The 27295-nt window shown below is 39.8% G+C and overlaps 1 protein-coding gene across 1 annotated transcript in view; it reads right to left on the bottom strand.

Annotated features, from left to right (window-relative positions):
- Positions 1–27295, bottom strand: part of ABCA4 (ATP binding cassette subfamily A member 4) — a 75930-nt gene that overhangs the window by 13139 nt on the left and 35496 nt on the right. Inside the window, exons 16-36 of the mRNA XM_067300448.1 lie at positions 27015–27219; positions 24322–24420; positions 19341–19565; positions 16406–16583; positions 14891–15022; positions 13986–14125; positions 13024–13161; positions 12575–12762; positions 11694–11784; positions 10878–11083; positions 10406–10454; positions 9613–9854; positions 9061–9185; positions 7670–7768; positions 6435–6624; positions 4186–4280; positions 3179–3211; positions 2002–2107; positions 1816–1890; positions 1181–1350; positions 33–210 (exon numbers count right to left, since the gene is read on the bottom strand). Of these exons, the coding sequence (XP_067156549.1) occupies positions 33–210; positions 1181–1350; positions 1816–1890; positions 2002–2107; positions 3179–3211; positions 4186–4280; positions 6435–6624; positions 7670–7768; positions 9061–9185; positions 9613–9854; positions 10406–10454; positions 10878–11083; positions 11694–11784; positions 12575–12762; positions 13024–13161; positions 13986–14125; positions 14891–15022; positions 16406–16583; positions 19341–19565; positions 24322–24420; positions 27015–27219 (2964 nt within the window). The remainder of the gene's footprint in view (positions 1–32; positions 211–1180; positions 1351–1815; positions 1891–2001; positions 2108–3178; positions 3212–4185; positions 4281–6434; positions 6625–7669; positions 7769–9060; positions 9186–9612; positions 9855–10405; positions 10455–10877; positions 11084–11693; positions 11785–12574; positions 12763–13023; positions 13162–13985; positions 14126–14890; positions 15023–16405; positions 16584–19340; positions 19566–24321; positions 24421–27014; positions 27220–27295) is intronic.

Below are 27295 nucleotides of genomic sequence, written 5' to 3'. Positions count from 1 at the left end.
CAAGCTATGAAATCAGACCAGCAGTTACTCACTATGTCCCACAGGAAGTTAGTTAACCAGTAGACAGCAGGGCTCACACCACTGACAAACTGGAGGTGCTTGGCTTTTGTCACACGTTCTTGAATCAGGTACAAAACAAAACTGGCTGGGATAAAGGACATGGCAAAAATCACACAGATGGCGACAACAGCATCCACTGAAGTGGTCAACCTGCATCGGAACAGAAGAAGGGGCTGTGAGAAAGGGAATGGAAGCAACACAACACTATATTAACATTTAGGAAAGCTGGAGGCAATTTTAAGATCTAGAAATAGTAAGGTTATTTTGAAAGTAGAAGATATTTCCAATTCCGAAATTTGCTGATGTATTTTCCCATGTTATATTTGGGACAATAGCTAACAAACATGAATGTTGATGGCTCCATTCCCTGATTTTTTAATTGTAGTCATTCTCTGAGACAGTTCAGCTTCTCTATATAGCAGGGTTTGACAGCCTTTCATGGGTGGTGTTTTCTTTCTCAAACTAGCTATTAAGGCACAATGGTAGAAGTGCTCTGGGAGCTGGGAGAAGAGGTATTCAGAGAGGCAAGACACAAACAGTGAGATGAAGAGCAAATCTTGCCTCTGTGCTAAGGCAGAAGGTTTCAGCTTTACTGATTTCTGAACTGAGTAGGAGACATGAGCGGGGAGTCATGTGGTCTCACAGGTGTCTTTTTAAGAAATTATGGCTTCCAAGGTTCCGGAATACACCAGCCCTACTGCATGCCTGTGTACTGTCCTTGGCACCCAAGCCAGCGGTTGTTGGCTACTGCCTGTCTGTAGTCACTTAAGGACAACTTCTGATGCCTTTCCTAATTCTGATCTCTGTGTTATTTCCTAAGTAGACCTACTGGCTTCAGAGCATGAAAGAAGACTTCAGAACCTGGCTTTAGTGCTGTAGAATCAGCACAAATATATAATCATGTACAACCAAACGTCATGGCTCATATGTGGAATGGGAGTGAATTTCTATGGGAATACAATGAGACAGAAAAGAATGGATATTACACCTAATCCCTGATAAGAATAAAAACTTTAGGGAAGACTGAATTATCCCCACTCAGAGTGTGAGCACAGTAGAGGTGGTAAGCTGTCAGGAGAGGAAGAGGCAGAAGCCAGTGGCAGAACACAGGCAGACTTACACAGTGACTTCAGAGAGCTGCTCCTTAGTGAGGTTCAGAGGATGGTTTATAGCAGTGATTCCATATTTCTCAGGGGCTTGGCCAATTCGCAAGTTAGCTCTAAGGATTCCATTATTGGCTACGTTAAGGAAACTAACCATAGCATGCCAGCCTTTATTGTTAAACCACACCTAAAAGAGCCAGAAAGCACAAATTCATTTAGCAAGCTTTAAATAATAACCCTGAGCTGCAGAAGAAAACTTGGCTGTCTTTTACCTACTTTGGTGGGTAATGTCAGCAGCGAAGAATCCAGGACCATGATTTCCTAACTCCTAGGTACAAGTCCAGCAGGAGGAGCTCACATACTGTGCTTTTAAAGAATCATTCCCAACAGGGTTGGAAAACCACTCTACCAAGGGATTTTGTAGAAGCACATTTTAACATTTAGTAGGGTATGTACTTCTCAAAAAAATGTGGTTAAAAAAAACAACCCAACCCTATTAGAAATAATTTTGCATTTAACAGTGTCCCATATTACTCATAATAAATACAGTATTACAGGTCTTCTTGCGTCTGATAATGCCACTAACAATATTCTCACAGATTGACATCTGCCTCAAGAAAGACTGAGTTAGCAGACTACTTCCAGCAAATACCTTAATATTATCTTCAGTTTCCATGTATTTAAGGAAATTAGAAATTTCTTTAGAAGCAGCCAGTGAAGTTTCTCCCTAAAATAAAAAAAGAAAAGGCTAAAGATCATCTCTCTGGGGGAATTCTGGTGCTGCAGGTTTTTAGCTTCATAAATTCTTTGATAAAGAGGCAAAAAGATTCTTGCTTACTCCTGTCACATTCATCATTCGGCCGAGATCACTTAAAAAATCGATAACTTGATCTCCAGAAACATGAAGGACTGGGAGCTTTCCTCCTATAGAAATTCCTCCATATCTGACAAAGAGAACAGTATCATCAGTCTGCCATATCATAGACCCAAAGCTCTGTACATTGATGGAAAGGCTAAAAGCTCCTTTAATATAAGTTTGATTTATATACGTGTTGTAATTCATGTATAACATTCTCCACTCTTTTTCTAACAAGCTGTATTAGGTCTTCATCATGTTTACAAATAATAAAAAACATATTGGTTTCCAAGGGATTCATGTTAGGATCCTGAGAAAATTATTATTCAGATGGAATACGCAGAGAAAAGTCATTGGCACACTGTAAAATCTTTAGATCAAAATAACTGACAGTCTTGTCTGGCTGTGGATCTGCTCCTTTTTCTTAGGCATTATAATATGACTGTTTGGATAACTACTTGATCCTCTATTATTTTTTAAAGACTCATCAATACCTGAAGGAAGCCAGTCCTCCTGCTGCTACCTTTGAAGTGAATTCCTCTGATGAAAAACCTAAATAAATAAGTTTTTCAAGCTAATCGGTCATCTTTCTAAGCCTAATATCTGCAATGCAGACATCACATGGGGGTTAGCTGATGCCTCCGTATAAGCATAGAGCCCTGGTGGAATCTGTTTTACAACTACTGTAGACTTTTAACATGGGGATGAGAAGCTGTTGTTGTTACCTCTGCGTATATGATAGGCTGGTGTCTGGGTTACATCTTCCCCACTTCTTTTATTGGAAGGTCATATGTTTCTGCACTGCTTTAGACAGAGCCACATCAGAGCACTATTGCAGTGTAGCACTCTGTTGTATTGTAACTCTCCACCATTCAGATCCCATTAGTCAGACTCTTGCAGATAATAGAACAGTGATAGTTCCATTGTGTGCCTCTGGCCTTCACCCTTGCAGGGGTAGCCCAAACAAATATAACCCCTTGTCTTTGTAAAACCCTTGCTGACCCCCAACCTATTTCACACTGTAGCCATTTCTTTGTCTGTTCTGTGCTATCTGCTACGATTCCCCTGTCCATTCAGAGAAACATTGTGAGGCTCCATGGTTAAACAGAATTTCATTGTTTCTTTATTTGCCACCATAATCTGTGAATTGGTTTCTTACCTTTGCTCATTGACCCAGTATTTGCTCTTCAAGCTGAAACAGACAAAGAGAATCCTGTATCATGCACTGAACCAAAGTCAATGGTACTGTCTGGCTTAGATGGAAATTAAAGGTGAATTCCTATGCCTTGCAGAGCTTGAGTTTCCCTAAGCAGCTTGAAATTTTTTTTATATACGTATTTTTTGTGCTGATTACTTGGAGTTGTGGAGTTGTCAGGACTTCTGGTATTCTCTGGAGTGTTTTTTCCCCCCCCCTTTTTTATTTTCTGACATGATTCATAATCAGCTCATACAGAGAAGAACAAGATTTCTAGTCACACACACTGGTTTTATCCTAAATCCATAATGAACTGATTGAAAAAGATGCATCTAAAGGAACTGTGATATGTCCTAAGAGTCAAAGGCAGCCAGCAGATAGCTAATATTGTGGGAATTTCAAGAGCCGGGCTGGAGACCGAAAGGGTAGCAAGATGTGAATCAGAAATATTAGGCCATGGACAGCGCATACTTAATTACCATGCAACACATTCAGGCCAGCTCAGGAGCTAGCAGTAGGATAGCTATATTCATGTAACATTGTCCCTGGGTTCTTTAGCACTTCTGGGAAGCAAGTGCTAATTAACTTAAGCAGATGGTCATGCTGGTGTGGCTATGTTTCTTCAGGCACTCCAGGTAGCACCTCTGCAAGGCAGTTCACCATGTCATGTAAGTTCACAAGTTTTCTCACTGTTGACATTGTTACCTCTAACATGGCATGCCCTGTACATCAAAACTTAGAATTGCCAATAAAGGTATACCTGATTATACAAGTAGGTATAGTTAAAACATTTTAACTCTCCTAAAATAGATATCTCTTTTAACAGGAGTATGGACATCATGGGAGGAGTTATTCATGTCTACACAATACTGCAACAAACGAAGTGCTATGTTATATCACATTGGTAATGAGAATTTCATGGACAGGCACAAAAAGCCACTTGTGAAAAACTAAGAAAAGTTGATCCTTACCTCCCTTTTATCAGGGTGGGATATGTTTTCACTAGAAAATCTGAAATGTTTCTGTGGGTCAGATCTTGAAGAATTTCTGTGCTGTGCTGCACTCTCTGGAAGGAAAAGAAAACCCAATCAGTCACAGTAAACTTCACAGTCTCTAAACCTATTAAGTAAGTGTTTGTCAGGAAACAGCACAACTAGCTTTGGTTCACAGGAACTGCATTATTCTAGGTGGACTTTGTTCAGGTTCATAGTATCATTGAAATCAGAGTGGGTCATTCATTTTCTAGCCAAAATATCCATACTTCACTGAGATTTGAGAATAAATAATGAAATCACAGAAATCTGTGATGCCTGACACAAAAGAGTTGCAGTTCACTCTAAAACTTGGCCTGTGTTTATTCAAAATACAGGCCAAGTTTGCTCAAGACTCTGTCTTAACTATGAAAGAGGAGGCTTTCAAATAAACTGAGGTGTTAGTGAAGATAAGGTTGTTCATAGTTTTCCAAACTTTAGCAGGTTGAAATAAAAATTCATGTTTAAAACTATAAACTTGCTCACCTTCACTAGTATGTCAGATAATTTGAATGAAGAGTACTTTCTTTTTTGTAATGAAAATGATGCCATGTGATGCTATGCCTTTGTAAGCGTCTTGCAAATATAGGGTTGCTGTGAAACTCAGAATCTCAAAGATGCTGAGTTTATCCCAAAGTAGAATGTACTTATTAAGGATCCCTGTACAGAGTGTAAACCTTGCAACCTGAAAACAGCCTAGTGCATAGAAAATAACAAACTTTCTAGAAGTGCCTATATTTGTCCACAGGGAGGCAGTACTAGCTGACACAGAAGAAATATGGGACAGGTATCTAGCAGATTTTAGAAAATACACAGGAAGACTGGTAGCATCTTCACAGTGCCTTCATTAAATGAGCTGTCCACACCCAGACATACTTCACAATTATTTACATACTGTCCTTTCCCTGGAGAATCAAATATGACCTGTATCTTCATGACAAGTTAGGCAAAATGATCCTATCCTGCAAAAGGATCAGGATAATATGTTGCTATATTTAATACACTTCTTTTAGAGGACTAGAAAATCAGCAAAATAAATAAAAGAAATAATTTTGCATCATACTTGGATAGGAAGTATAAGATTAAATTTTTCTCTCATTATCAAAATTCAACTGTGGGTATCCTTTAGATAGAGATTACTTGGAAATCAGAAATAACTTGAGATGCTATGAATGAAATCAGAATATAACCACTTTATTCATTTCTTATTTTGGTTCATAGCCTGGTATTCTATGGAAATTTGAAACAACTTTACTTTGGTGTTTTGTGAATAGTGACAGAGAAACCAAAGCAAAACGAACCTGTATTTTTAAAAGATCATGTCATGGATTTGGATACAGAAATTGATTAACCTTGTGCCATTGGTGTAAAATCGATAATTATTTTAATAAGTCATTTAGCTAATGTGTGCAGTCTGGCAAACAGTAACATTAAAGTTGAACAGTGTGCATGGTGAGGCATTAAAACAATGAGCTACTATTCTGAGTGCAGCTGCAGTTCTATTTTCTTTAAATTGTTAGAAAAAAATTTAGAAAATGTAAACACTGACAAGTTATAATTTTCCCCTGCTTTACAAAAGAGCAAGCACATTTTACAATGAGCACTACTAAGATTATTCATTGACAGTAACAAGTGGGAATGTAGCTCTCATCTCTTCTCCATATGGCATTAAAGATTATTAAATTACTCATCATGCACATGCACACAAACAAACATTCATTAGCTAGCTTAGTACTTTATTTCTAGAAATGGAACCATATAAGAAATATAAAAATATATATATTTTGGATTGACTCAACTTTAACTTTTCCATTTTTCAGTGAAATGACCCCAACCCTAAATCATGATTTATGTTTTTTTAAGATTCTCAGTTTGGGGGCAATTTTCTAAACAGAATTATTCTTTTGAGGCAAAAAAAAAAAAAAAGGATGCTTTATTTAAAAGTTATCTGATGAACTGTTATGATTTTAATGAATTTTTTCTATGTGAAAGTTTTGAAATTTGGATGAAAATATTCATCAAATTTAATTTAAACATGCAAGCTTTTTCAAAACCTCTGAAACTGAGTTTTAAATTCCAACTATTCCTGCTCCCTTTAAAAAATGTACCCAATTCCTCCCATGTACATTGGCATAGCAAGCAATTTTTTTTTGTTTTTTTTCCAAAGGTCTGCACCACAGGAACATTACCTGTGGTGGTGGGAGGCCTCCCGCTCCTGCAGGGCACTCTGGCAGCATAGTGAGTTTCTTGTGAGTGCTGCACTTGCAGGAAGGTGAAGGATTCTCAGGGCTCCACTTGTGGCTTAGCAGGAGGCTGCTTAGGTTAGGATGAACAGCAGGGGTATTCCAGACAGTTGGCATATTAGTGCAGGGGTAGTTCCTGCGCAGAGAAACATAGTATTTCAGCTGTGCAGAGATATAGTTCAGGAGAGCTCAAAAATCCACAAAATCACAATGGTCTCACCAGACATTCTCTTCTGAACCATTATCCCATGAGTCATGACTAACGAGAAGAACATTTTAGTGCTTGGTAAACATGAATAAATATCATCTCCCCTTCCCCTTCCCCACCACTGCCAAGGTTATTGTCTCCAGCTTGTGGATGGGAAACTGAAGGAACAAGGGGAATGTGTCTGACCCACTAATACACACGAAATCTGCAGCAGACACATATCTTAGCTAGGAGATCATGCTTTTCTTTGCTTCCTGCTCATTCAGTACTTTTTCTCTTTTATTTTTTAAAGTTTTCTCTTGGTTCCTCCTGCACTATGTGAAAGAGAGGAAGAGGAAGAGAAGGGAGGACAGAGAAAAATCAAGTTGATGGATATCACAACTGGGAGAGAGGCAGGAGAAAAGGAAGAAATGGCAGAACACAGCATGCCAAGTCATAAATGCCTCCAAAGCAGGCCTCACAGTCAGAGAAAGTGGGCAGGACAACAGATGTTAAATTAAGAGCTCTATTGATGTCCTTGCTTCAGAGTGAGGACAGTTCCAAATCACAGAGACTGCCCTATTGCTACTTCATCATCTGAGCAATTGCTGAAGCTATTCCTTCAAGTTTTATCACTAGGAACAGAAAGAACCTAAGGGGACTTGCTTGTGGCATGTGCCAGGGAAAATGCGAAGATTCAGGTCTGATCTCAGTGGCTTACTAACACACATTTCAAGGTTGTTTAAGTCCTAATACAAGGCCATATGAGCCAGCTTCCAGCTATTGACATCTAGTGCTGTGATTCACTCTTAATCCAGTAGTGTTTTCTTGCTGTTCATTGTTATTTTTGACTTATAGATATTATTGCCAATGACAAATCTGAAGCATGGGTTCTAGTGAAAACTCAAGCCAATTCTTCCTTTTTTCCCTACTCAGGTTCTACTGGTAATATCCTGTTAGATTCTAGCTCAAGGGAGATTAGCTAGCAACTTACGGAAGAGGCTGATTCTTCATGCAGCGATTTCCAAATCCTGGTTTATTCAAGAAAGCATCAGTGAGGGAGATCATCTGCTCACTGCCAGGCTGCTCATTGCTAAGGAAATAGGGTAAGATTTTTCTCTATAAAAGGATTTTAAACTACTATAATGGAATACACATAAGCAAATGGTGAAGGACAACCATATGGCAGAACTACCTGCTCCCCTCCAAATGCTGATAATTGATTTATTTTATTAAGGAAAGGCATGCAAAACCCCCCAACCTTCCAAGACAGTTAATGGGCTAAAGCAATGGCATTACTTCTAACATGCCCCTACAGCAATATTCTCCAAAAAGGCTTGAATCCACATTTTTACACTGTCAGGCTTGTCACACTCAGTAATCAGAGGACAAAAACATATTCTATATTTTCATTTGCTGGGGCCAAAAAGACAATGCTAATAATAGCGATGAAGTACCTGCAGCCAACAGCCTAATAACAATAGACTACTGAATGTTGTTAGTACCAGGTGTTATACAGATATGAATATCAGACTCTGCTTCACACATCAGCATGTGTAAATTAAATTAAATTTCCATGTAAATTTTCAATGTGAAACTCAGGGGTGTGAAATGGGTTCCATTTCAAGGAACAATGAAATGCTTCAAAATTATTGTCTTCAGTTTTGTTGCTTTCTGCTAGTTACAGTCTAGTCTAGGTTTTAAATATTGCTTGTAAAGTTCCTCTGTATTGCACATGTTTTGCCTTGGTGCATGTTTGGCTTTGGAATGGATGAAAGTGAAGGTGAAGCCAGTGCCCAGGAGAGCACAGAGGACTTGTGCAGTGATCTGGACAGAACAGAACTGAAGCTTCTGTGAGGAATGAAAGGAGAGAGGGTGCTAGTAGACAATAAAATTTAGACTCAGCCTAAGCATACAAGTGTGGGGAGAAACAGCTGAGCAACAACATTAATAAAACTTAAGTGTTCTGTTTTCATCTTGTTTCTATAATTTTGCCCAAATATTGTATGAAGTATAAACAAATCTACCACAGGTCAGCAGATAGGTTTGAATCTCATAGTTCTCTAAGATTATGAATAAAGGAGTAGTTCAGTGGCACATCCAAAACAATCAGATTTGGTATTGGATTTACTGTTAGACAGGATATAAACATTTATAAGCAATGAGGTCATGAATTCAGGTAGGAAGAGGATAGTATCAAAGACAGCAGTATGTTTGAGGACTATCGTTTAGACATACTAGCCACTGTATTCCCCACTTGCACCAATTTCATGCTATTTTATGTCTGCTGAGTCCAGTGGAGTTGCACCTTTTTTATACCAGTTAGAGTGAGATGTACAGTGATTCAGCGAGACAGTGATTATTTGACACAGTGATTCCCCTCACCTGAAGAAAGTAAACTGTTGTCCATAGATCCAAGGGTGTAAGGTTAAGGTGGGATATTCTCCAAATGGGGGAATAAAGACTGTAAGTATTAAAGACAGCAACACAAAACTAGCAGGCAGAATAACCTGCAGGAAACATGAAAACATCACACTAAGTTACACATATGCTCTACATTGACACCGTACACAGCTCAGAATATACATAAACAAAGGAGGGACAGCAGGAGTACATGGATGAAACCTGGTTTACCTCCCAAACACCAACTATTTAATTGCCAATGCTTTCAGTTAAGATTCTGGTTGTCACTGAGCTGTATTGTGTTAAAAAGAACATGCTGGGCTAGCAGTGACTGAATCATGAACTTGGTGAGGGTGACAGACTCTGGGCAGAAAGAATAAAAGGCAGAACAGCTGGAACCATAATTAGAACAGCCTTCATAAGGACACTGTTACCCCTTAGCAGCACCTCTGTTGCTTTGCATAGGGATGCTATTAGGAAACATAGTGTTGAGAACATTGTGGAGAGTCAAGAACAGCAATAGTGAGTCAATACCTGGGATAGGAAGTCTTTGCGGCTGCGAGTAGCGTGATGGAACCGTTTGATGAGCAGTGCTTTGATCTGCTGACGTACAAGCTGAAAACCTTTATACTGCCGGGACCCTTTGCCTTCATTTCCATCTCCTGCTACGCCTACTGGCATTTGAGAAGTGTCATTGGTTTCTAGTGGAGTTTGTTCAGCTGTCTTGTTCTCAGTAAACATTTTGCCCAGAGTAGAACTGTTTACTTGAGCACCTCCTACATTAGGAAATGTAGTTAATAACAGGAATTGTCCTGATGAAAAGGGGCTGAGAAGACACTTTATCCTCTATACATGAAGGCAGCACAAGCATTTTAACAAGCTTCAAATGTTACTAAATGTGTACGTTGCATCATGCATTGCTTTAATTACAACTGTTGCAGTATGGCTGTATCCAGTGGCATCATGTAGGTAACACTCCTCTTACTCAGCAGGACAAAAAAAGTTCATCATGTATGTAGTTTATGGACTGATGGTCAGCAAAGTATTTCATACTCAGACTACTAAAACCATTGACACACTGGGGACTTGACATTCCGTTTTTATTTACAGAGTTAAGGGTCTGATCCAATCCACATAAAAGTGTCTCTGCTGACTTCTGCTGTTTTCTCAGATATCATGACAGGCCCTAAAAATAGACATTTGCTGACCAAGTGTATTTTGACAAGAACACCATACAAGGACTGACAGTTCTCACATCTTCTTTACTAGGTGTTCAGAATACAGAACAGCCCCAGGAAAAGTTTGTCAAATATTCATGGATCTCTACCTGCTTTTTGCATTCCAGAGTCAGCTTCTGCTGTGACCTTTAGGAAAACCTGCCATAGACGAACACATTTCCAGATTAGGAATAGTACAGGTGCTGACCTCTGAAACACTATATACTATCCTTTAATGTTATATTTTAGAAATAATTTTGGACACCTTTTCAGTACTCCTGCTTATTACATAACCAGAGGTCTCTTATGAAATATCTCAGAAAAGAAAGAAAGGAACAAACTAAGATACAAAGAAAGACAGATTTCAGGATACTGAGTCATGTTCGATAAGGCTAACATGCAGCCAAACTTAAATCCTTTCTCTGTGCCCATCCCAGTGACTTTGTGTCACAGCAAATGTGACTAGGTTTTGCTGGGCATATTAGGAATGAGTAAGATTTCACACTTAAGAACAGGAATACTCTTAAAAAACATTTTGGGGACTGATGGTAAGACTGGCAAATATTTTGATGTGTCTGTTACCTCTTCAAGTGGCATATCTGAAACTCCGAAGCTGCTGAGTCCCAGGTCATCCAATGTTTCCTCCAGTTCTCTGAAGAGACTGGCAAAAGATCGCTGTTTAACGTGTTTATTGGGCAAAAGGTAAATGAGTTCCTGACCAATGCTTTCAATTAATTTTGCTCCTGGGATATGATGATGAATTATTTCCGCTAGCTCATTAAGATCTCCTGTGAAAAGTCAAAACAGTGTTCAAACAATGAATATTTAACCATGCTGGGAATGATTTCAAAAGCTGTTGTTTGTACTATACAAAATGGGACTGTTTTATTACATAACTCACAGATACCTCAGTTAATTCTCTACTAGACTTGACCATGTTGTTAGTTATGGCTCTGGAACTATGTAGCAGGAAACTATTTGAGGACTGTTAGTAAAGCATAACAAATCTTCAGGAACATCTACTTAAGTTGTTCTTTTGGGTAGAAAAGCCAAAAAGACTTTTTCTGAGAGAACCGGTTTCTTTTGCTCTAGATAGGGTTCAATTTTCATTACCAAACTGCACATCTGATGCAGAGGAGTTCAAAACTTGGTCTATACTTAAGAAGCACCCAAACTTCCAGTTCAGCATCTGCACCTTAGATCACACATACATCAAAAAGGGGGAACAGTAAGCAAAAGCCTAAGGAAACCTTAACAAATTCATGTTACAATAAAACACAGGTATCAGAGACAAGTGCTGGAAAAGGAGGCCTCGGCAGCAATGATCTGTAAGATGAGAGCACCACACAACAGGAGACATAGCTGTGTGCTGGAATGACAAACCATCCCACTTCTTACCATCCAGTTCCTGCTCTGGAGCACCTTCTTTATTCCTGCGTGTACAGCTGGAGCAGGAGCAGGAGCACTGAGATCCACAGCTACAGAGGGACTAGCATGGACAAGCAACAGATACAAAGATGAAAGTGCTTCAGATAAATGCAAAGCAGGATGTAAGGGCTGTCAGCCTTTGAACAGCTTGCGTCAGTGAAAAATATGTCATATCTGGAGCACCTTGAACATATTACACTGAGATTCAAAGTCATCCAAGGACTGAATCAAGCAGTGCAGAAAACATAAATTGAGCTGCACAAAGTGTATCTGCTCATTCTAAGTTATACACAAATAGCCAGGGAAATGCAACTAGCAGTGGCCATGAATATACAGATCATGTTTCTACTAAAACTGAAAGTGCCACTAGCAGCAGAAACTCTCCAGATCCCTAATTCTCAAGCTGTGGGAAGTTGGTTTAGATATGGATAAATACAGACTCTCATAGTTTCTGAGCTAGTTACCAGAGAAAAACACGTTTACATCCAGACTACTGCAAAAGCTGGCATCAGAAAGACCCATGTATGGACAAAGGCAACTTGATACATAAATGTTTAGGCATACTTGACTGAACAGAATGAACTACAGACCACTGAGGGCTTCATGTCCACTTATCATTTTCACCTGTCCTCATGAATACAAATTTATAAAGTCAGCAATTTGTTACAGAGATCCTCATTTAGCCATATATCTTTGTGAAGTGTCAAATTTTCTCATTGCTTTCTTCATTTTGAAATCAGTTTTGTCCACAGCCACAAGCAGCACTTGTTTGCTTTCAACCTTTGTGCAGCACATCAATACATGTAAGTATTTTTCAGATTACATGTACAGGGAGGGAGCAGCATACTTACTGCATCCCCTCCACTTCTGGTGCTTTTCATCTTGCGAACAAGGGTGAGATAGAAGCCAGATCCAAAGCATTTCTTTAGGAAAACTGGAGAGCCTGAACAAAAGAGTTTTCCTTGGGATATGATGGCAACTCTGTCTCCAAGGACGTCTGCCTCATCCATATGATGTGTTGACAGGATGATGGTTCTGCCTAGGAGAAGGGACAAGGAGGACTCTTCAAGGCATGGACCCTCTCTGGAACTCAGAACTGTGCATAATTTATGGCAATTAATGCAGGGTTTTCTCAACACTAGAGCCAGGTCTGAGGTTTGCCTGCTCCATAGGTGTCTGCTCAGAAAATCTTGTTTGCATGTGTTCATATCCCAGCATCAGTGACCATTTATGCAGCAGGCACGTGCTGTATCTATGACAGATTTTAAAAAAACCCAGTTCCTTCCCACAAACCTGTTACCTGAGCGGTACTTTAGCAGAAGATCCCAGATAGATCGCCTGGAATATGGATCAACTCCAGAAGTGGGCTCATCCAAGACTACCACTTTTGCTTCACCAACAAAGGCAATGGCAACAGAGAGTTTCCTTTGCATTCCACCTACCAGAGGACAGGGACACATCCGAGAGAGTGAGATGAGAGCTGCATACATGGCAGGGATGCAATGAACTCAGCTCTTCAGAGTGAGGACAAACTGATCCAAGTAAAACAAAAACCATCCTCCACCAGAAATCTGTTTGCAAATTTTAATAGCTACTTTTTATAAAGTTCAGAACAATTTGCACTTTTTCATTATTATTATTTTTAGAATGCATCACGTATGTGCAGCATTTTCTGGTTCTGGCCAGAAGCAATAGTAGGAAGATCTGGGATTTTTCATATTCTCATGTTAAATTGTCCAACTTTTACAGTTGCAAGTAGGACAAAAAAGTATAAGAACTCCTGGGTGTTTATTCAGATCAGCTTTTGAATATGAATGTGCAAATGTGTCCATTATTACCATGCTATTGCAAATACACTACATACCATTTTGCCTTTAGAATTAAAGGAACTGTCCCTAACAAATAACACAGTATTCCAGAGCATTCACCCAAAGAGTGGAGCAGCAAGATGGTACAATATTTCATTTAGCCTGAAAAAATAAAACATTGTATTTTGTTTTTTCTTATACTGACAGATGTATTTTTTGATATACTCATTAAAAAAAAAAGTCATCAGTACATTTTGAACTTCTCCCATACTTATAAGCAGCAAAAGATTTAGGGACAGATTGTGCCATCTTTACTCTTTGTGTAGTCTTATCCCTTTGAAAATAAAGACCTCCTCGGGGCACAGTGGGGTAGCGGTTCCCACAGAACTCAGAAGATAATTGCCCAAAGAAAAAGAAAAGGCAGCAGAGAAAATTTTGAGAACCCCCTGGGCACCTGACAAATTCTGAGCCTCTTCATTCCTTTTATGGGTGAGGCCCATGTCTTCCAGCATCGTTTCCAGCTCTTGCTCAGCTTCATCCCTGGATCTCCCTTTCAGTTGGGCATAAAACAAGATGTGCTCTGCTACAGTAAGGCTGTGAAATCAGACAGAAAGGCATAGAGCCAGTTTAAATGAATAAGCAGACTTCTTCCCAAATAGCAATAATTTCACTCTAGCTTTATCTTGCTGGAGGAGGGGGACTGCTTTATGCTGGTCTGGATCATAGATGCTCTTTCGGGTCAACATACCTTACTGAGATGTCACAGGCTTTCTTTGCCTTTTCAAAGTAGAACCTGCTACCAAAAGGACAGGTATAGTAGGTGTCAAACCATCCGTTTAAAAACGGGAGTAAATGGGGTGTAAAATGGGAGCTCACACAGGCAGCTGCATTGACGAAGAGAGACTGCTGTTGGGATGAATACAAACTGATGGTAGTGAAGCTGGAAAACACCTAAGAAGGTGATCAATGGTTAGGTGGTAGTGCAGCATGGGCACAAAAGTATCCTCTACTGCACTGTGGGCCCAGATTTTTCAAGGAAAAAAGTGGCCTAAATTATAGTGCATGAATCCCCAGGCTGAAGTCTTACAACACTCCACACTGCAAGAGGAAACATCGATGCCAAACAACAGTATCATTTTCTTTGGAAACCTCTTTGTTCTCAACTAAATGAAGCAGGAGAATAAGAAATTCTGCTGGAGTAGGACAACACCTATCCTATGGGAACATTAAGAGCTGGAAGAGGGCTTCTGCAATATATCCACTGCCAGCACACCAAGAGAAACAACATAAGCTTTGGAGATATACCAAGCATGCAGACTAGGACCCGTGCTCTTAAAGCTAGTATAGAGTGATACTTACTGATTGAATAAGATGTTGTACTGAGGGCACATGCTTAATCTCTGCCGAATGGAGTCCATGTGAGTTTGAATATCCAGGCCACCAATCAGCACAGTTCCAGAGGTCGGTGGGAACAGGCCTGTCAGTATCGACCTGGGAAAATAAAATGAGCAAATTCCCACTCACCTCTGATAAATCAGGAAGATTCCTTGCATAATTCCACTAGGTGGAGCATAGTGACTTCTTACTGTGGGACTTGATGAAACAACTCAAGTGGAAACCATACGTATAAACTACTCTTGCCCTGCTAATATGTAACTTTTGGTATGACCTGTCTGTATCGTCCTGGCGTGCATTAGAAAACTGTTTCAGTCAGCCTGGTCTAAGCAAACTTTTCAGAGAAGTTTGTTAAGCATGTTATCCCAACCCTTTGTCCAGAGAGTCTACAATTAAACTCACTGGGACCAAGATACAGAGGAATTGTTTGAGATCTGCATCCGCGCTGACTGAGTCATGCCGTACACCTTTATCTGCCATAAAATGGAAGGAGGCAGAACATTATCTTGCAAATGAGCGGAACCTGTTACTAGAGTTGGATGAATAATGGATTTTTCAGTTCTGAAAATTTCAAAGCAATAGAATTTTTTGTTTGTGGAATAAAAAAAAATCAAATTTACAAAAATTTCAGCAGATTGCAATGTTTTTTGTTTTGGGTCAAACATATTTCCTGCAGAACAACTTAAAAACATTATAAAGTACATTTCAAATAAGTCTTTTTCAATTTAGAAACTTAAGTTCTGGTTAAACAGTTTAGAAACGGTTCAACTGGGAAACATCACAGTGACAAACATCAGTTCTTTCAATATTTAGTGGAATTGTTACACACTCATGAAAAGTTTTGTTCACCAATGAATCCTACTTTGTCAAACAAAGTTTTTGATAGAAAACATTCCATGTTTTATATAAAGAAAACTAAATATTCCTAAAGTTTGGCTTCCTGAGACTAGTGTTGTAGGACTAAAGAAACACTTTAAGTCTGGGTGTAGAACTTGCATATAGGTAACCATTTTATCTAAACAGCATCTTACACCAGTTGGGGCTATATTACCTACTCCTCTGCACACAGGCCAAGAACCAAGACTGACTCAAAGCCAGTTAGCCAGAGAAATCAAGACTAGATTGTGCTGGCTTTCATATCTTCAGCTCTTTCAGCCAGAAATTCTCCTCCCACTTCACCTATTGGGAGTTTGACCATGGAAAATGTGCTTTTGGGGAGAGAATTGCTTCCTCCTCTCTAAACTTTATACTTTCACTTTCTAGTGTTATGCATTTCTTTCTTCATAGGGCTTTAGCTAGTCCAGAATATCTTCTTTTTGCATAGGGGAAGCATTTCCCTGTCTGGAAAAAAACTTGATGTTGTGTATCAAACTAGTTGCAGGGGTGGTACAGTGATAAGGAAAGAGTGAAGAGAGCAGGCCTCAGGACAGAGCAATAGGGCACTGCCCTGGATTTGCTTCTCCTAAAATACAGACTTACATGGTGGTTGTCTTTCCTGCTCCATTGTGACCAAGGAAGGCTGTGATCTGGCCCTCATAAAAAGTAATATTCATCCCATCTACTGCTGGCTTGGACCTGCTTGCAAAAATCTTCACCAGGTTCTCAATGCACACTCCTGGAATCAATCCTGTTGGCTCAGGCTCAAAGAAGGTATTTACTTGAAAGGCAAGAAATCAAGAATGAAAAAAGAATAAAAGGCCATGTTTTGATTCTAGCTTTCAGGATGACTCATTATTAAGGGCAGAGACAACGGTGCAGTCCCAGTAAAATGCAGCATTATGTGCCAGAGCCAGATTCTCCAGTCACACCAGTATCAAACTGAGGCAAGACTACTAACTGCAGAGCAATTTATTCAGACTTACCATGCTATCCATGAAAGAAGAAACAGAACTCAGAATTGTAATGGTCTGTGGAGAGCTAACCCACTGGATCAGATGAAGCTAACATGCTTTCTGTTTTTATTGTGTAGCAGAAAGATTATTTTGGGACTGTTTTCTGTAAATAACTAGATAGGCTGAAAAATTACATTAAATAAGCAGCAGGTTGCCTTTCCAGCTGTGCTGAAATCTGCCATTCAAATCATCTGCCCAGCTGTGCATTCTTTTAACATGACACTTTAAAAAAATAACATTTGTCTTTAATCCTAGTAGGTGAAATTTACTCCCTTGCTGAGGCCAGCTCAAGACTTAGGCAGTATCTAGCATGAGCTCTACATGGAATGGCTTTCTCTCAGGATTAAAAATGCATTATTTTAAATATCACCATCAGGATGTTTTATTGCATCAGCTTCTAGACAAAACAAACTTCCTTTGAACTAAATGAAGCCCTTGGGCAATGTGAATTATGGGAGCTGAGAAATTTAAACTAAAGACCCTGACCACTTTTGTTTATAAAAAATGCTTAAGGCTTTGTAGGGTGGCTTGTTTTGCAAATGCAGTTTACTTAATTGTTCAGCACCCAGCAGGCCGGTGTGGAGAGCAGTCAATACCATCTGGGTGAAAACAGCCCCACCTCCATCAGTGGCTGGTATGACTCTGTCATTATAAACAATGCCAGGGAAAAAGTCCCAAATATGCTGCATATGAGAGAGCTGCACATACCACAGTGCAGCTGAAATCACTGGACTAGATTGGACAGCTTTATTTTAAATGAAATGATGCTTGTAACAGACCTTTCTTTTGCTTTGTGAAGCAATCTAGATTTCCTTGCACCTCAGTGGATCAAATACAAACTTCCCTGAATTCACAAAAATTGAGATGGAAGCTGACTAGATACTTCTGCATATATGGGAAACTGAGGTACCATCCCAGCTCTTAGATGTACCATGAGCTCAGTTCTCATTTGCCTGCAAGGCTTATTGACAAGTTCTGAGGCAAATGCTCTGATAGTTTCCCCTAATACCCACATGGCACAGGTAGAGGGGTGAGTTCCCTTTTTTGTGGTGATCCATGTTTCTATTCTGATGCTATTCCTTCCATGCAGCTTTGGGCCATTCAGGTCATTCTTCAGAGGTGGCAGCATTTGTGGGGGATATGGATGCGGGCTTTGACGAAAGCTCTGCTTAAAGCATAGCAAGCAGTTAGGACAGATTTATAGTGTTTCTGCCCTGTGCTAGCATTGGACTGCCCTAGAGTTAAGCCCTTAAAACCAGTCTCCAGTTCCCATCCCACTCACTGGAGCCAGCTCTTACGGGAAGCCTTTTTAGTAACTTGGTCCTTAAGTTACACCAGGTCTACTCTTGGCTTCCCCACATGCCTTGCAGTTCCTCTGTGGCTGGTTGAAAGAGAAGGCAAGCTTTTTTTTGTGCAGTGACAGGTAAATCCCTACCTCCGTGGTTGTGGAGCAGCTGGAACTTGGGAGCTGATGAGCACACCACCACAAAGATAAGGCAGTGCTAGGAGAAGATTGGCTAAAGTAACCTTTGCCCTCTGCCTGTCTTGTTTCTTTTGAAGTCCTGTCCTGCTTCCATTCACCCTGAATGCATGTTTTCAGTGCCTACGTGAGGAGCTCTGATGACCCTACTTTTATCTCCAGCTTTTTGAAAGAGTCAGAGTGAGCCCACAGCTGTCTGTAGCTGCTTTTGCTACAGAATCCACACGCATTCCTCAGAGTATCACATGCAGAAAACTCCTCTGGCTCCCCGCAAAAGAAGATGTTGGCCCTTGTAAACAAGGCAGGTCATTCAGCAATTCTTAGATGGTGTATAATGTCAGCATCAGAAAAGGCTGCAGACAGACACACAGAACACTTCAGATAAATCCCTTTGAGACCAGCCTTTCCCTACAGATGCAAGACATGCTGAAGATAAGCAAAAAAAGGGGACAGGAGGGAATAACATTCCTCTCAGCATAAGTATTTGTATTGAATCATGGCTCTATTTAACCCTAGAAAGTCAATGAACATGTCTCTGAGGCTTCTCCTACCAAGAACACTATTTTGCTATAGAGAAAGCCTGCATTTTCACTGTAAAAAATAAGCTACAGAGCACTCCTGGAGGACAACTTTCTTAATGGGTGATAGCTAAAAATATTCTGAGGGATTGTGAATGTAAGTGAACGTAATTGTGAACTTAAGAGGGTAGCTGGGGGAGTCAGTGTCTCTCCTGAGCTTAGCTCTGGCAGTCACATACCCCCAGCGAAATTCAGACTATCCCCTGCTCAACTGCAATGAAACACCAGCTGCGGGACAACCGAGTGCATCCTGCAGGGACAGCATTGCCACACTACAGTGTCAAGAGGAGAGATACTGCCAGGAGAGTATGATACTACTCCACACTTTTATGGAGAAACTAAGGCTAATGCCTGCAGCCTACTAAGTTCTTATAGTTCTTCTGCAATCATTCCTACATCCAGGTTGTTACAAAGCACAATGAGTATAATATCTGAGAAGTACTCAGGTTGCTCTCTCTCCTTACTATTCATTTCATCTTTGTCCTGGACACCTGCTTTAGGCTTCCCCTGCTCACCGGGTTGTTTTTTTCGTTTGTGTTTACATTGTTTGTTTTTACCATCCTTCTGCCCCTGGCTGCCACTCTTTGCTTCTGGCTTTTCAGGTTCTTCAGATTTCTCTGTTCTGCTTTCATTTTTTTCTCCTTCCATGGCCTTCTGGTCCACACAGCCTTCTGATTTTGGACTTTTTTCTATATAAACCAAAAGTAACCAACATTTAACCAAACAAAATTTAATTTCCCCTTATCTCTAGAGCTGCTTTGGGAAAAAGGAGGTAGCCCTAACTCTCCAAGAGCATTAATCAAAGCGTTTTACTCAGGTTAGGAACATAGTACTTGAGGCCTTCTAGTTTAAAATCTAATTCTTAGGAAGGGATATTTAGGAAAGAGGACTAACAAATTTGCAATTATAGGCCCAGAGTAGAGGCGCCTTACTAATACCAGGTACATTTTTTTATATATTACATTTTGTCCATACAGCTCCAGACTATGTTTTTCACCACACTGACAGAAAGGCCATAGAAGTATTTCCCAGCCCGACAGGGAGAGAGAGGAAAAAATCCAAATGAAACTTAAGCGAAAAGCAAATGGCTACTCAGGTTAAGAGACTAGCTCCAGACTAGAGTAAATGAGTTGGTGTCAACTTTTGTGCAAGAATTTCTATCTTCCCAGCTTGGTTTTAGATTTTGCTGCCAAGAAGGAAAATAGTCACACAAAATCACTAATGAGGACAGGCTTGAAGCAGGGAGAAGAGTGTTGTAAGAAGAGGGAGCCACTAAAGGAACAGTTTACATAACAGATGCAAGCTCGTACCCTAGAATGCAACTAGCACATTGTAAGTTATCAGATGGCCTAGGACTTAATTTTGTTGTGGAATTTCACCATAACTTTCTGCTATCAGAAATTTTAACTCATAAAACCTTATGAAATTCCCTGGTGAACAAATAGCAACAAAACAAGTTTGCCTAGTCCTAAAACTGACAAAATGGGGGCTACAGAAGTGCACTGATAGAACTACATTTTTAAAAGTACCAGGATAATTAACCAGCTTAATTTTATTTTCAGCCTTGCATTTAAATTTATCTGACATTTTTATGTCCTGTTTTCTTCCCAACACATTAAACAGTCACGATAAATGAAGAAAATGCTTTGTGTTACTTGAAGGAAAGATACAAGTTGAGAAAAGTTCTACAGCTGTTCATGTAAGCTGAGGTATTGAAGAGTCCTAGTGCTTCCACTAGGTAGGTATCATGTGCCTCCTACAAAGGAATTCATCAGATAGAAGTGATCTTTCTAACTCTCCCTGCCTGAGAAAACTCAAGGAGATGTTTTGCAGAAGAAACATTGAAATAAGACAGATCAAATTCTTATTAATGAGTTTCAGCATGCTCTGAGGCTAGCTAAGATAATCATAGAATAATTTAGACTGGAAGGGACTTCTGAAGGTCTCCAGTTCAATCCTCAAGAATACGGCCAGCTTAAAACAGGCTGCTTTAAGTTTGTTTGCCTTGTCCAATCAAGTTCTGACTATCTCCAAGGATATAGATATCACAACCTCTTTGGTCAACCTGTTCCAGTGTTTGACTACCTTTACAGTGCAGAATTTTTTTTCTTATTTTGAATCTGTTTTCCAGCTTACATCCACTGCTTCTCATCCTTCCACTGGGCACCCCTATGAATTATGTCTCCATCTTCTCCATCAGGTAGGTATAACCAGCAATAATAACTCCACTTAGCCTTCTCTTCTTAAGGCTGGGCAGATACAGCTCTCTCAGGATGTCCTCATATGCCAAACGCTCCAGCTTCCTAATCATCTTGGTGGCTCTTCACTGAGTTCCCTCCAGTAAGTCAATGTCTTCCTTGCACTGGAGAGACGCAAACTGGATAACACAATACTCCAGATGCAGTCTCACAGATCTGACCAGAGGGGAATAATCACTTCTCTTGAACCACTCACTACACTCTTGCTGATACAGCTCAGGATGTAGATGGCCTTCTTTGCTGCAAGGGCAAATTTTGCTGATGGCTCATGTTCAACATGTTGTCCACCAGGCCTTTTCTACAAAGCTGCTTGCCAGCCAATTGGTGTCCAGCCTGTACTGTCATGTGGGGTTATTCCATCCTAAATACAGTACTATGCATTTGCGTTTTTGAACTTCATGAGGTTCCTGTCAATCCATTTCTCCAGCCTGTCAAGGTCCCTCTGAATACCTACCCTATACTCCAGTGTTCCCTCAAATTTGGTATCTTCCACAAACTTGTTGCAAGTGCACTCTACCCCATCATCCAGATTGCTAATAAAGGCATTAAACAGTATTGACCCCAGTGTCAATCCCTGAAGGATGCTACTAATAACTGGCCTCCAGTTGGACTTTGCACTGCTGATCACAATTCTTCAGGCCCAGCAGTCCATTCTATTTTCTACCCACCTTATCCTCCATTTATCCAGCTTGTATCTCACCAATTTGACTATCAGAATACTATAGGAATATATGCTAAAGGGCTTGCTAAAGTCAAATTAAATAACATCCGCTCCTCTCCTCTTGTCCAGTGAGCCAGTCATTTCACCACAGAAAACAATCAGATTGGTTAGGCACAATTTGTTCTTGGTAAATCCATGTTGGCTGTTTCCAACCATCTTGTTCTTCACATGCTTGGAAATTGCTTCCAGAAGGATTTGCTTCACAGTCTTACTAGGGACTGAGGTTGGGCTGACCAGCTTGTAGTTCCCCAGATTCTTCTTCCTGCCCTGCTTGAAGACGGGTGTGACATTTGCCTTTTTTCAGTCTTCAGGAACCTCCCCCAGTCACCAGGACCTTTCAAAGAGGAGAGTGGCCTCACAATGACATTGACCAGCTCCTTCAGCATCCATGGATTTGTGTATGTCCATATAAAATATTCCATTTCTTGCAGATACGAGAAACTTAGGGTTCCTAGCACCACTAGAGCTTGTAATTCATCATTCATATCAGCAAAGCTTCAAAACTTTTTTCAGCCCAGAAAAATAAACTGCCGCTCTCAGTGAAGTTACATGAGGCAGCTGGAGGTGATATGAAAGGTTACTTCTGCTGAAAGATAGGGGCCCTGTGGCCTTCCCACCCATCTTCCCATGCCGGCCTGCTTCTACCACCTGCTTTGTGCCAGCTCTGGAGGTCTTCAGAAACTTCTGTGCATTAATTCAACTCTCAAATCTGACAGAAAAATAATAAAGCAAAGTAGTGGATAGTTTTCTGCTTGGTTTGTGAGCTGAATCAGCTCACTGAAAGTTCTGATAAATGCCAAAGCTAGTGGAAGGGTGGGGATGGGACAACAGAGCTAAGATGGGAGCTGAGGAAGGTATTGCAAAATCTCCCCATTTTTCTCGACAGTGAACTATTAGATCAGCTCAGCTATCTGATATAACATCACCTACAGAATGAACTCCAGGCTTGACTTAGGCAAAATGTTTTATCTAACCAATCTAAAAAATGCTAATAAAAGCTCATAATATAAAAACTTGACATTAAAACAGAAGCCATTAGTTTTTCTGTTGCTGACCTATGTGAGCAACTGAATTTTGGGGGGGTTTACAAGCCTTCTCATGTCCTTTAGTTTGAGTACTAAGAAATTTTGTGCCCCCTTGTATTGGAAATACATTAAAGAGCACACAGAACATGTGAGGCATTAAGTGCAATCAAAAAATGGAAATCTTTTCCTGCTAAAGTTTAGTGTTATCCTAAGTAACTAGAAAATGTTAAAACCCTGTAAGTAATTCTGTTCTCCAACTTCGAGATATTCAAAGGAGCTCTGGTGTAGGATCTACCCAAATTCCTTGGAAAGTCAATGAGATGTAGTGGCTGACATCTTATTTGGGTCTTTGGAAGTTTTTCCATTCATCTGTAAACATGCTCCAAGTCCTCCTTTGTCTCTCTCCTCCTTCCTACACAATCAAGTTCTAATCTGGTGGGCAGCAGAAGTAAAGCAGAAGTAAAACAGATGTAGGTAACAGAGTCCATAATATCTAGAAAAGCCTTTACTATTTTGAATACCGTTAGAGCAAGTCTAAAGGGAAAGCTGCTCATTCCCTTAGAATGCACCAAAATGCAAAACCTTTGCAAAGAAAACAATGTTACAGCCTCCTCCTTTCTGATCAAAATATGTTAGCAGTGGATGTAATATCAGCATGTTTACAGAGGATTAACTCCCTGCTAGTCTATAAGTATCATCCTGAGATGAGACTGCCTTGACAGTGGTCTGCCAGAGCTGAAGAAAGATAAGGAATGGTAATGAAAAGACTCACATTCATCTGTCATTTTGATTGGTTTCACTGTTACCTTGTAAATGTAAGACAGGTTCCAAAACACCACCTTCAGAAAGCATCTATTCCAGACATTAATCATCATTCAGTTTAATTGCTATTCAAATAAAATCACCCAAATGTTGTTCTTAATTACTCCAACATCAATGCACAGAAAAATTCTGCAAAAGCAGGACTTTGGCACTCACTGAAGTTGGTGCAAGGGTGGTGTCAATTTAGATCTTGCCTACCATTGTAAAAACCCAAAGGAAACAGAGTTAAATTAGTGTCAAGCTAGGTAGAAGAGAATCACATTTAGAAGTATGGGGGAGCCCTCGCATATACAAGATCAGTATCACTCATTTCACTCAAATGCTGTGTTGGGCAATGAGAACTCCTTGAATGTCTCTAGATGTGTTGGTTAGAGAGTGAGGGCTTTGATGCTGCTTGTTAACCCTTGCTTTAGGGGCCCTCAGATGCACAGTGACTCAACTCTAATAACTCTAATAAGAGCAGACCACTCCAAGTTCAAAGGCACCTGCCAAGATTCACAGTGTACGGCTATCTCTAATCTTGTCAGCAGCTCATATAATGGAAATGCCATGCAGCCACCTCTAAGCAGCCCAGTGATTTTGAAGCTGTTCTGAATACCAAAGTTTTGAAAGAACTCACCACTAGCATTTGCTGTTTTCTCAGCTTTTGGGTGTCCAGAGCCAAGCCAGTAAGATTCCTGCAGAGGGAAATACCAAGGCTGTGGTAGCCCATAGTCCCCTAAAACAAAAATAAGTAGGTAAAGTGTACTTCATAACCACATTCCTCAGGTGGCACAGATTCATCTATGCAAAGCCTGAGCTATAATCAAACACTTGCAGTTGCATCAGCAGTCATAGCATTGCATATGGGAAGGTCAAAACACCCACCAAGATCCTGGCAGAACAGATTTTATTTGTGATTTTTTTCTTGGACAAGAGTAAAATAAACACAAAATGTGCAGTCTGATTGGTCTTAAGTTTTCTCAAGAAAAATGTGGTCTAATTAAGCTACCCGCTACCTGAGGACAATTTGAATGCTTACCAACCAGGCAGTAACTGCCAAGAAAGATCCTGATTGCTTAAGATGGGATCCCAGTTTCACTCAGTGATTTCCTTTCATGTCCCACTTAACACTTGAGAGTCTCCATGAGTGAAAAGCTTATTGTATTTATACTTATTGCACTGGGCCTGACTTCACAACTGGCAATAAGCAACTAAACAGAAAAAAGACTCTAGCTGATATTTCAACACACAGCTTTTTCCAGGAAAAATGGCAGAATAATCCTTTTCTTAAACAGAAATGGGGTCTACTGGTCACAGGTTAATTCTGTTTCAAAAAGAGAAAGTACAATAGCATCATCAGTTCCTGTTGGGCCAGATTCAGAGCTAGTGCAAGTCAACACTGCTTTCTTGGAATATATTGATTTATAGAATGTAGGGATCTGAGCTGCTACGTTTAAAACTGGCACCTTTGTGAGTCCTGATGTCCTTGGTCTTCTGTTACTTATTCAAAATAAGCAAAGGGAATTTGTGATGCCAACTGGTGGGGTGGCTAGTTTATGACACTGTTTATGAAGGTGTCTGTTTATTTCTGACTTACCAAAAATATCCTGTACATTAAGCAACTGTACTCCCATTAATGCACGCAAACACTCTGTCTGCATCCATAAGCAGTTTGCCTTGCACTTGTTATGGATTGGATTACATCCCTTTGAAGCTGGTGGCTAAAACAACTGCTGAACTCCATTATGGAGCAGAATGCTTAAACAGCAAAAGGACCAGTCTGCCTAAGGGTGGCTGGATGTAGAGAAAACTTGAGCAGGAGCTGAACCATAGGATTCAAGGATTCAAAGGATTATCAAGGGAACTCATATAGTAAGCTCAAAGACTACAGCATTGATTTGGTAGAGCTGTGTGTGCGTGAGAGAGATTTTATGAGAAACTCCACAGAAACAGAGGAGCAAAAAAGCCAAGGAGACACTCAGAGCAAATATTGGGAGCAACTGAAGTCACTGAATTAAGTCCTGGGAGACAGTACTTTTGTGTAAAGTGCTGGCTGAAAAAAAGACTTGGAACTGTGAGCAAAGAATCTCTCTCCTGTTGTTTAATTCCTGCTGTGTTTGTAGAAATAGGACACTGTCCATTCTTTATAACTAAACAGGGTTGCAACAGGGGCTTGTCCAAATAGGGACTCTTAGGAAAGTTACTGCAAATTCACTTTTAAAATAAATGTTACATTGCATTAAACTTTTCTGTGAGGACAAATTTCTTAAAAACTGAAAAAGGCATTAATTTGGTGTTGCATAGTTCACTTTGGAATGGAAACAAACAAAGCAGACTTAAGGCTGCACTTTCATTCTGAAAGAAAATATCCTAAGAGATCTAAAACAATTTAATAAATCCATACCTTTTCTTAATTTGGATTAACTATCCTAAGTGATATGGGCATACTTAGTCCATCAATTTTCTTTCATAGTTGAGAAAATCTGCAAGATCTCAAATTCTGAGTAACCACTCAAGCAAAAAAAAAAAAGGATCTTGCAGATAGCCATCTGCCAAGAAATACACTCTGGAGCTGCAATTCACATGTGGGAGTAGGAAATTAATGAAAAGAAAGCTTCCTCGCTTCTACAGCAGATCAGTCAGTGTTTAGTATTACACTATAACCATAGTCAATAAGAGACAAGATAACCATTTGAGCTATAGCGAGACAAACCATTTTCTCACAAAGAAAGCTCCCAGATTTTGTAATTGGTAACAAAGAAAATCCTTTTGTGAACTCAACTCTAGAACCAGGATTCTCTTTAAGAAATTAAAGGAATCCACATGGGAACTTTTTCAGTCACCTAGGACACACTATATGTCTCAGGAAATAGTACCATCCTTTAAGAAACAGTTGACCTAATGTGGCCATAGTACATTTGTGAACTAGGGCCTTTTTTTTTGTATTTTCAAAATGTCTGGATGAGGATGAAAAGTTCTCACTAGAAATGACTGAAACTTCTCAAAGGTTGTACACAAATATATACGCAAACTGGCTTTTTTAAAATTATATTTTTGTCAATTTATTTTTTTTGTCAATTTATTTATTTTTATTTAATTTTTAAAGCAGCACCAGAAATTGTCTTCCTTCTTCTTTCCATTCTTTTCAGGACTAAAGAAAAAGAGAGAAAAAGGGAAACCCTTAATAAAATAGTGGTGCCATGCTGGATCAGAATCACAGTCTACAATGTCAAAAACCCTGTTTCTGATAGAGAAATACTCCGACACTGATTAGGTTAACACGACTTACATCAGTTACCACTACTTTATATGAAGAAGAAACTGACATACCTGGAAAAACATTTTCAATGTACCAAGAAAGTATTCCATACAGAAAAGCATCAAAAAGCATCATTTTAATGGAAAATAGAAAACTATATTCATCTCCTTCTAAGGGACTGGTTCTGATGTTACCCCACTGTAGACCAAGACCTTGCTCTTCATAGCGTGACAAATATTCTGTGCCGAAACCAAAAGCTACTTGAGAAAGCAAGCTCTGGAATATAGGAAAAATGACATGATATCAGACAGAGGAAAATTTCGTACGGCAAGTACAAAAAAAGATGACCTTT

Source organism: Apteryx mantelli, chromosome 8 (assembly GCF_036417845.1).
Source record: "Apteryx mantelli isolate bAptMan1 chromosome 8, bAptMan1.hap1, whole genome shotgun sequence".
Classification (NCBI taxonomy): Eukaryota; Metazoa; Chordata; class Aves; order Apterygiformes; family Apterygidae; genus Apteryx; species Apteryx mantelli.
The sequence above is the reverse complement of the archived record's forward strand: the minus strand, read 5'-3'. Positions and strand labels throughout refer to the sequence as shown.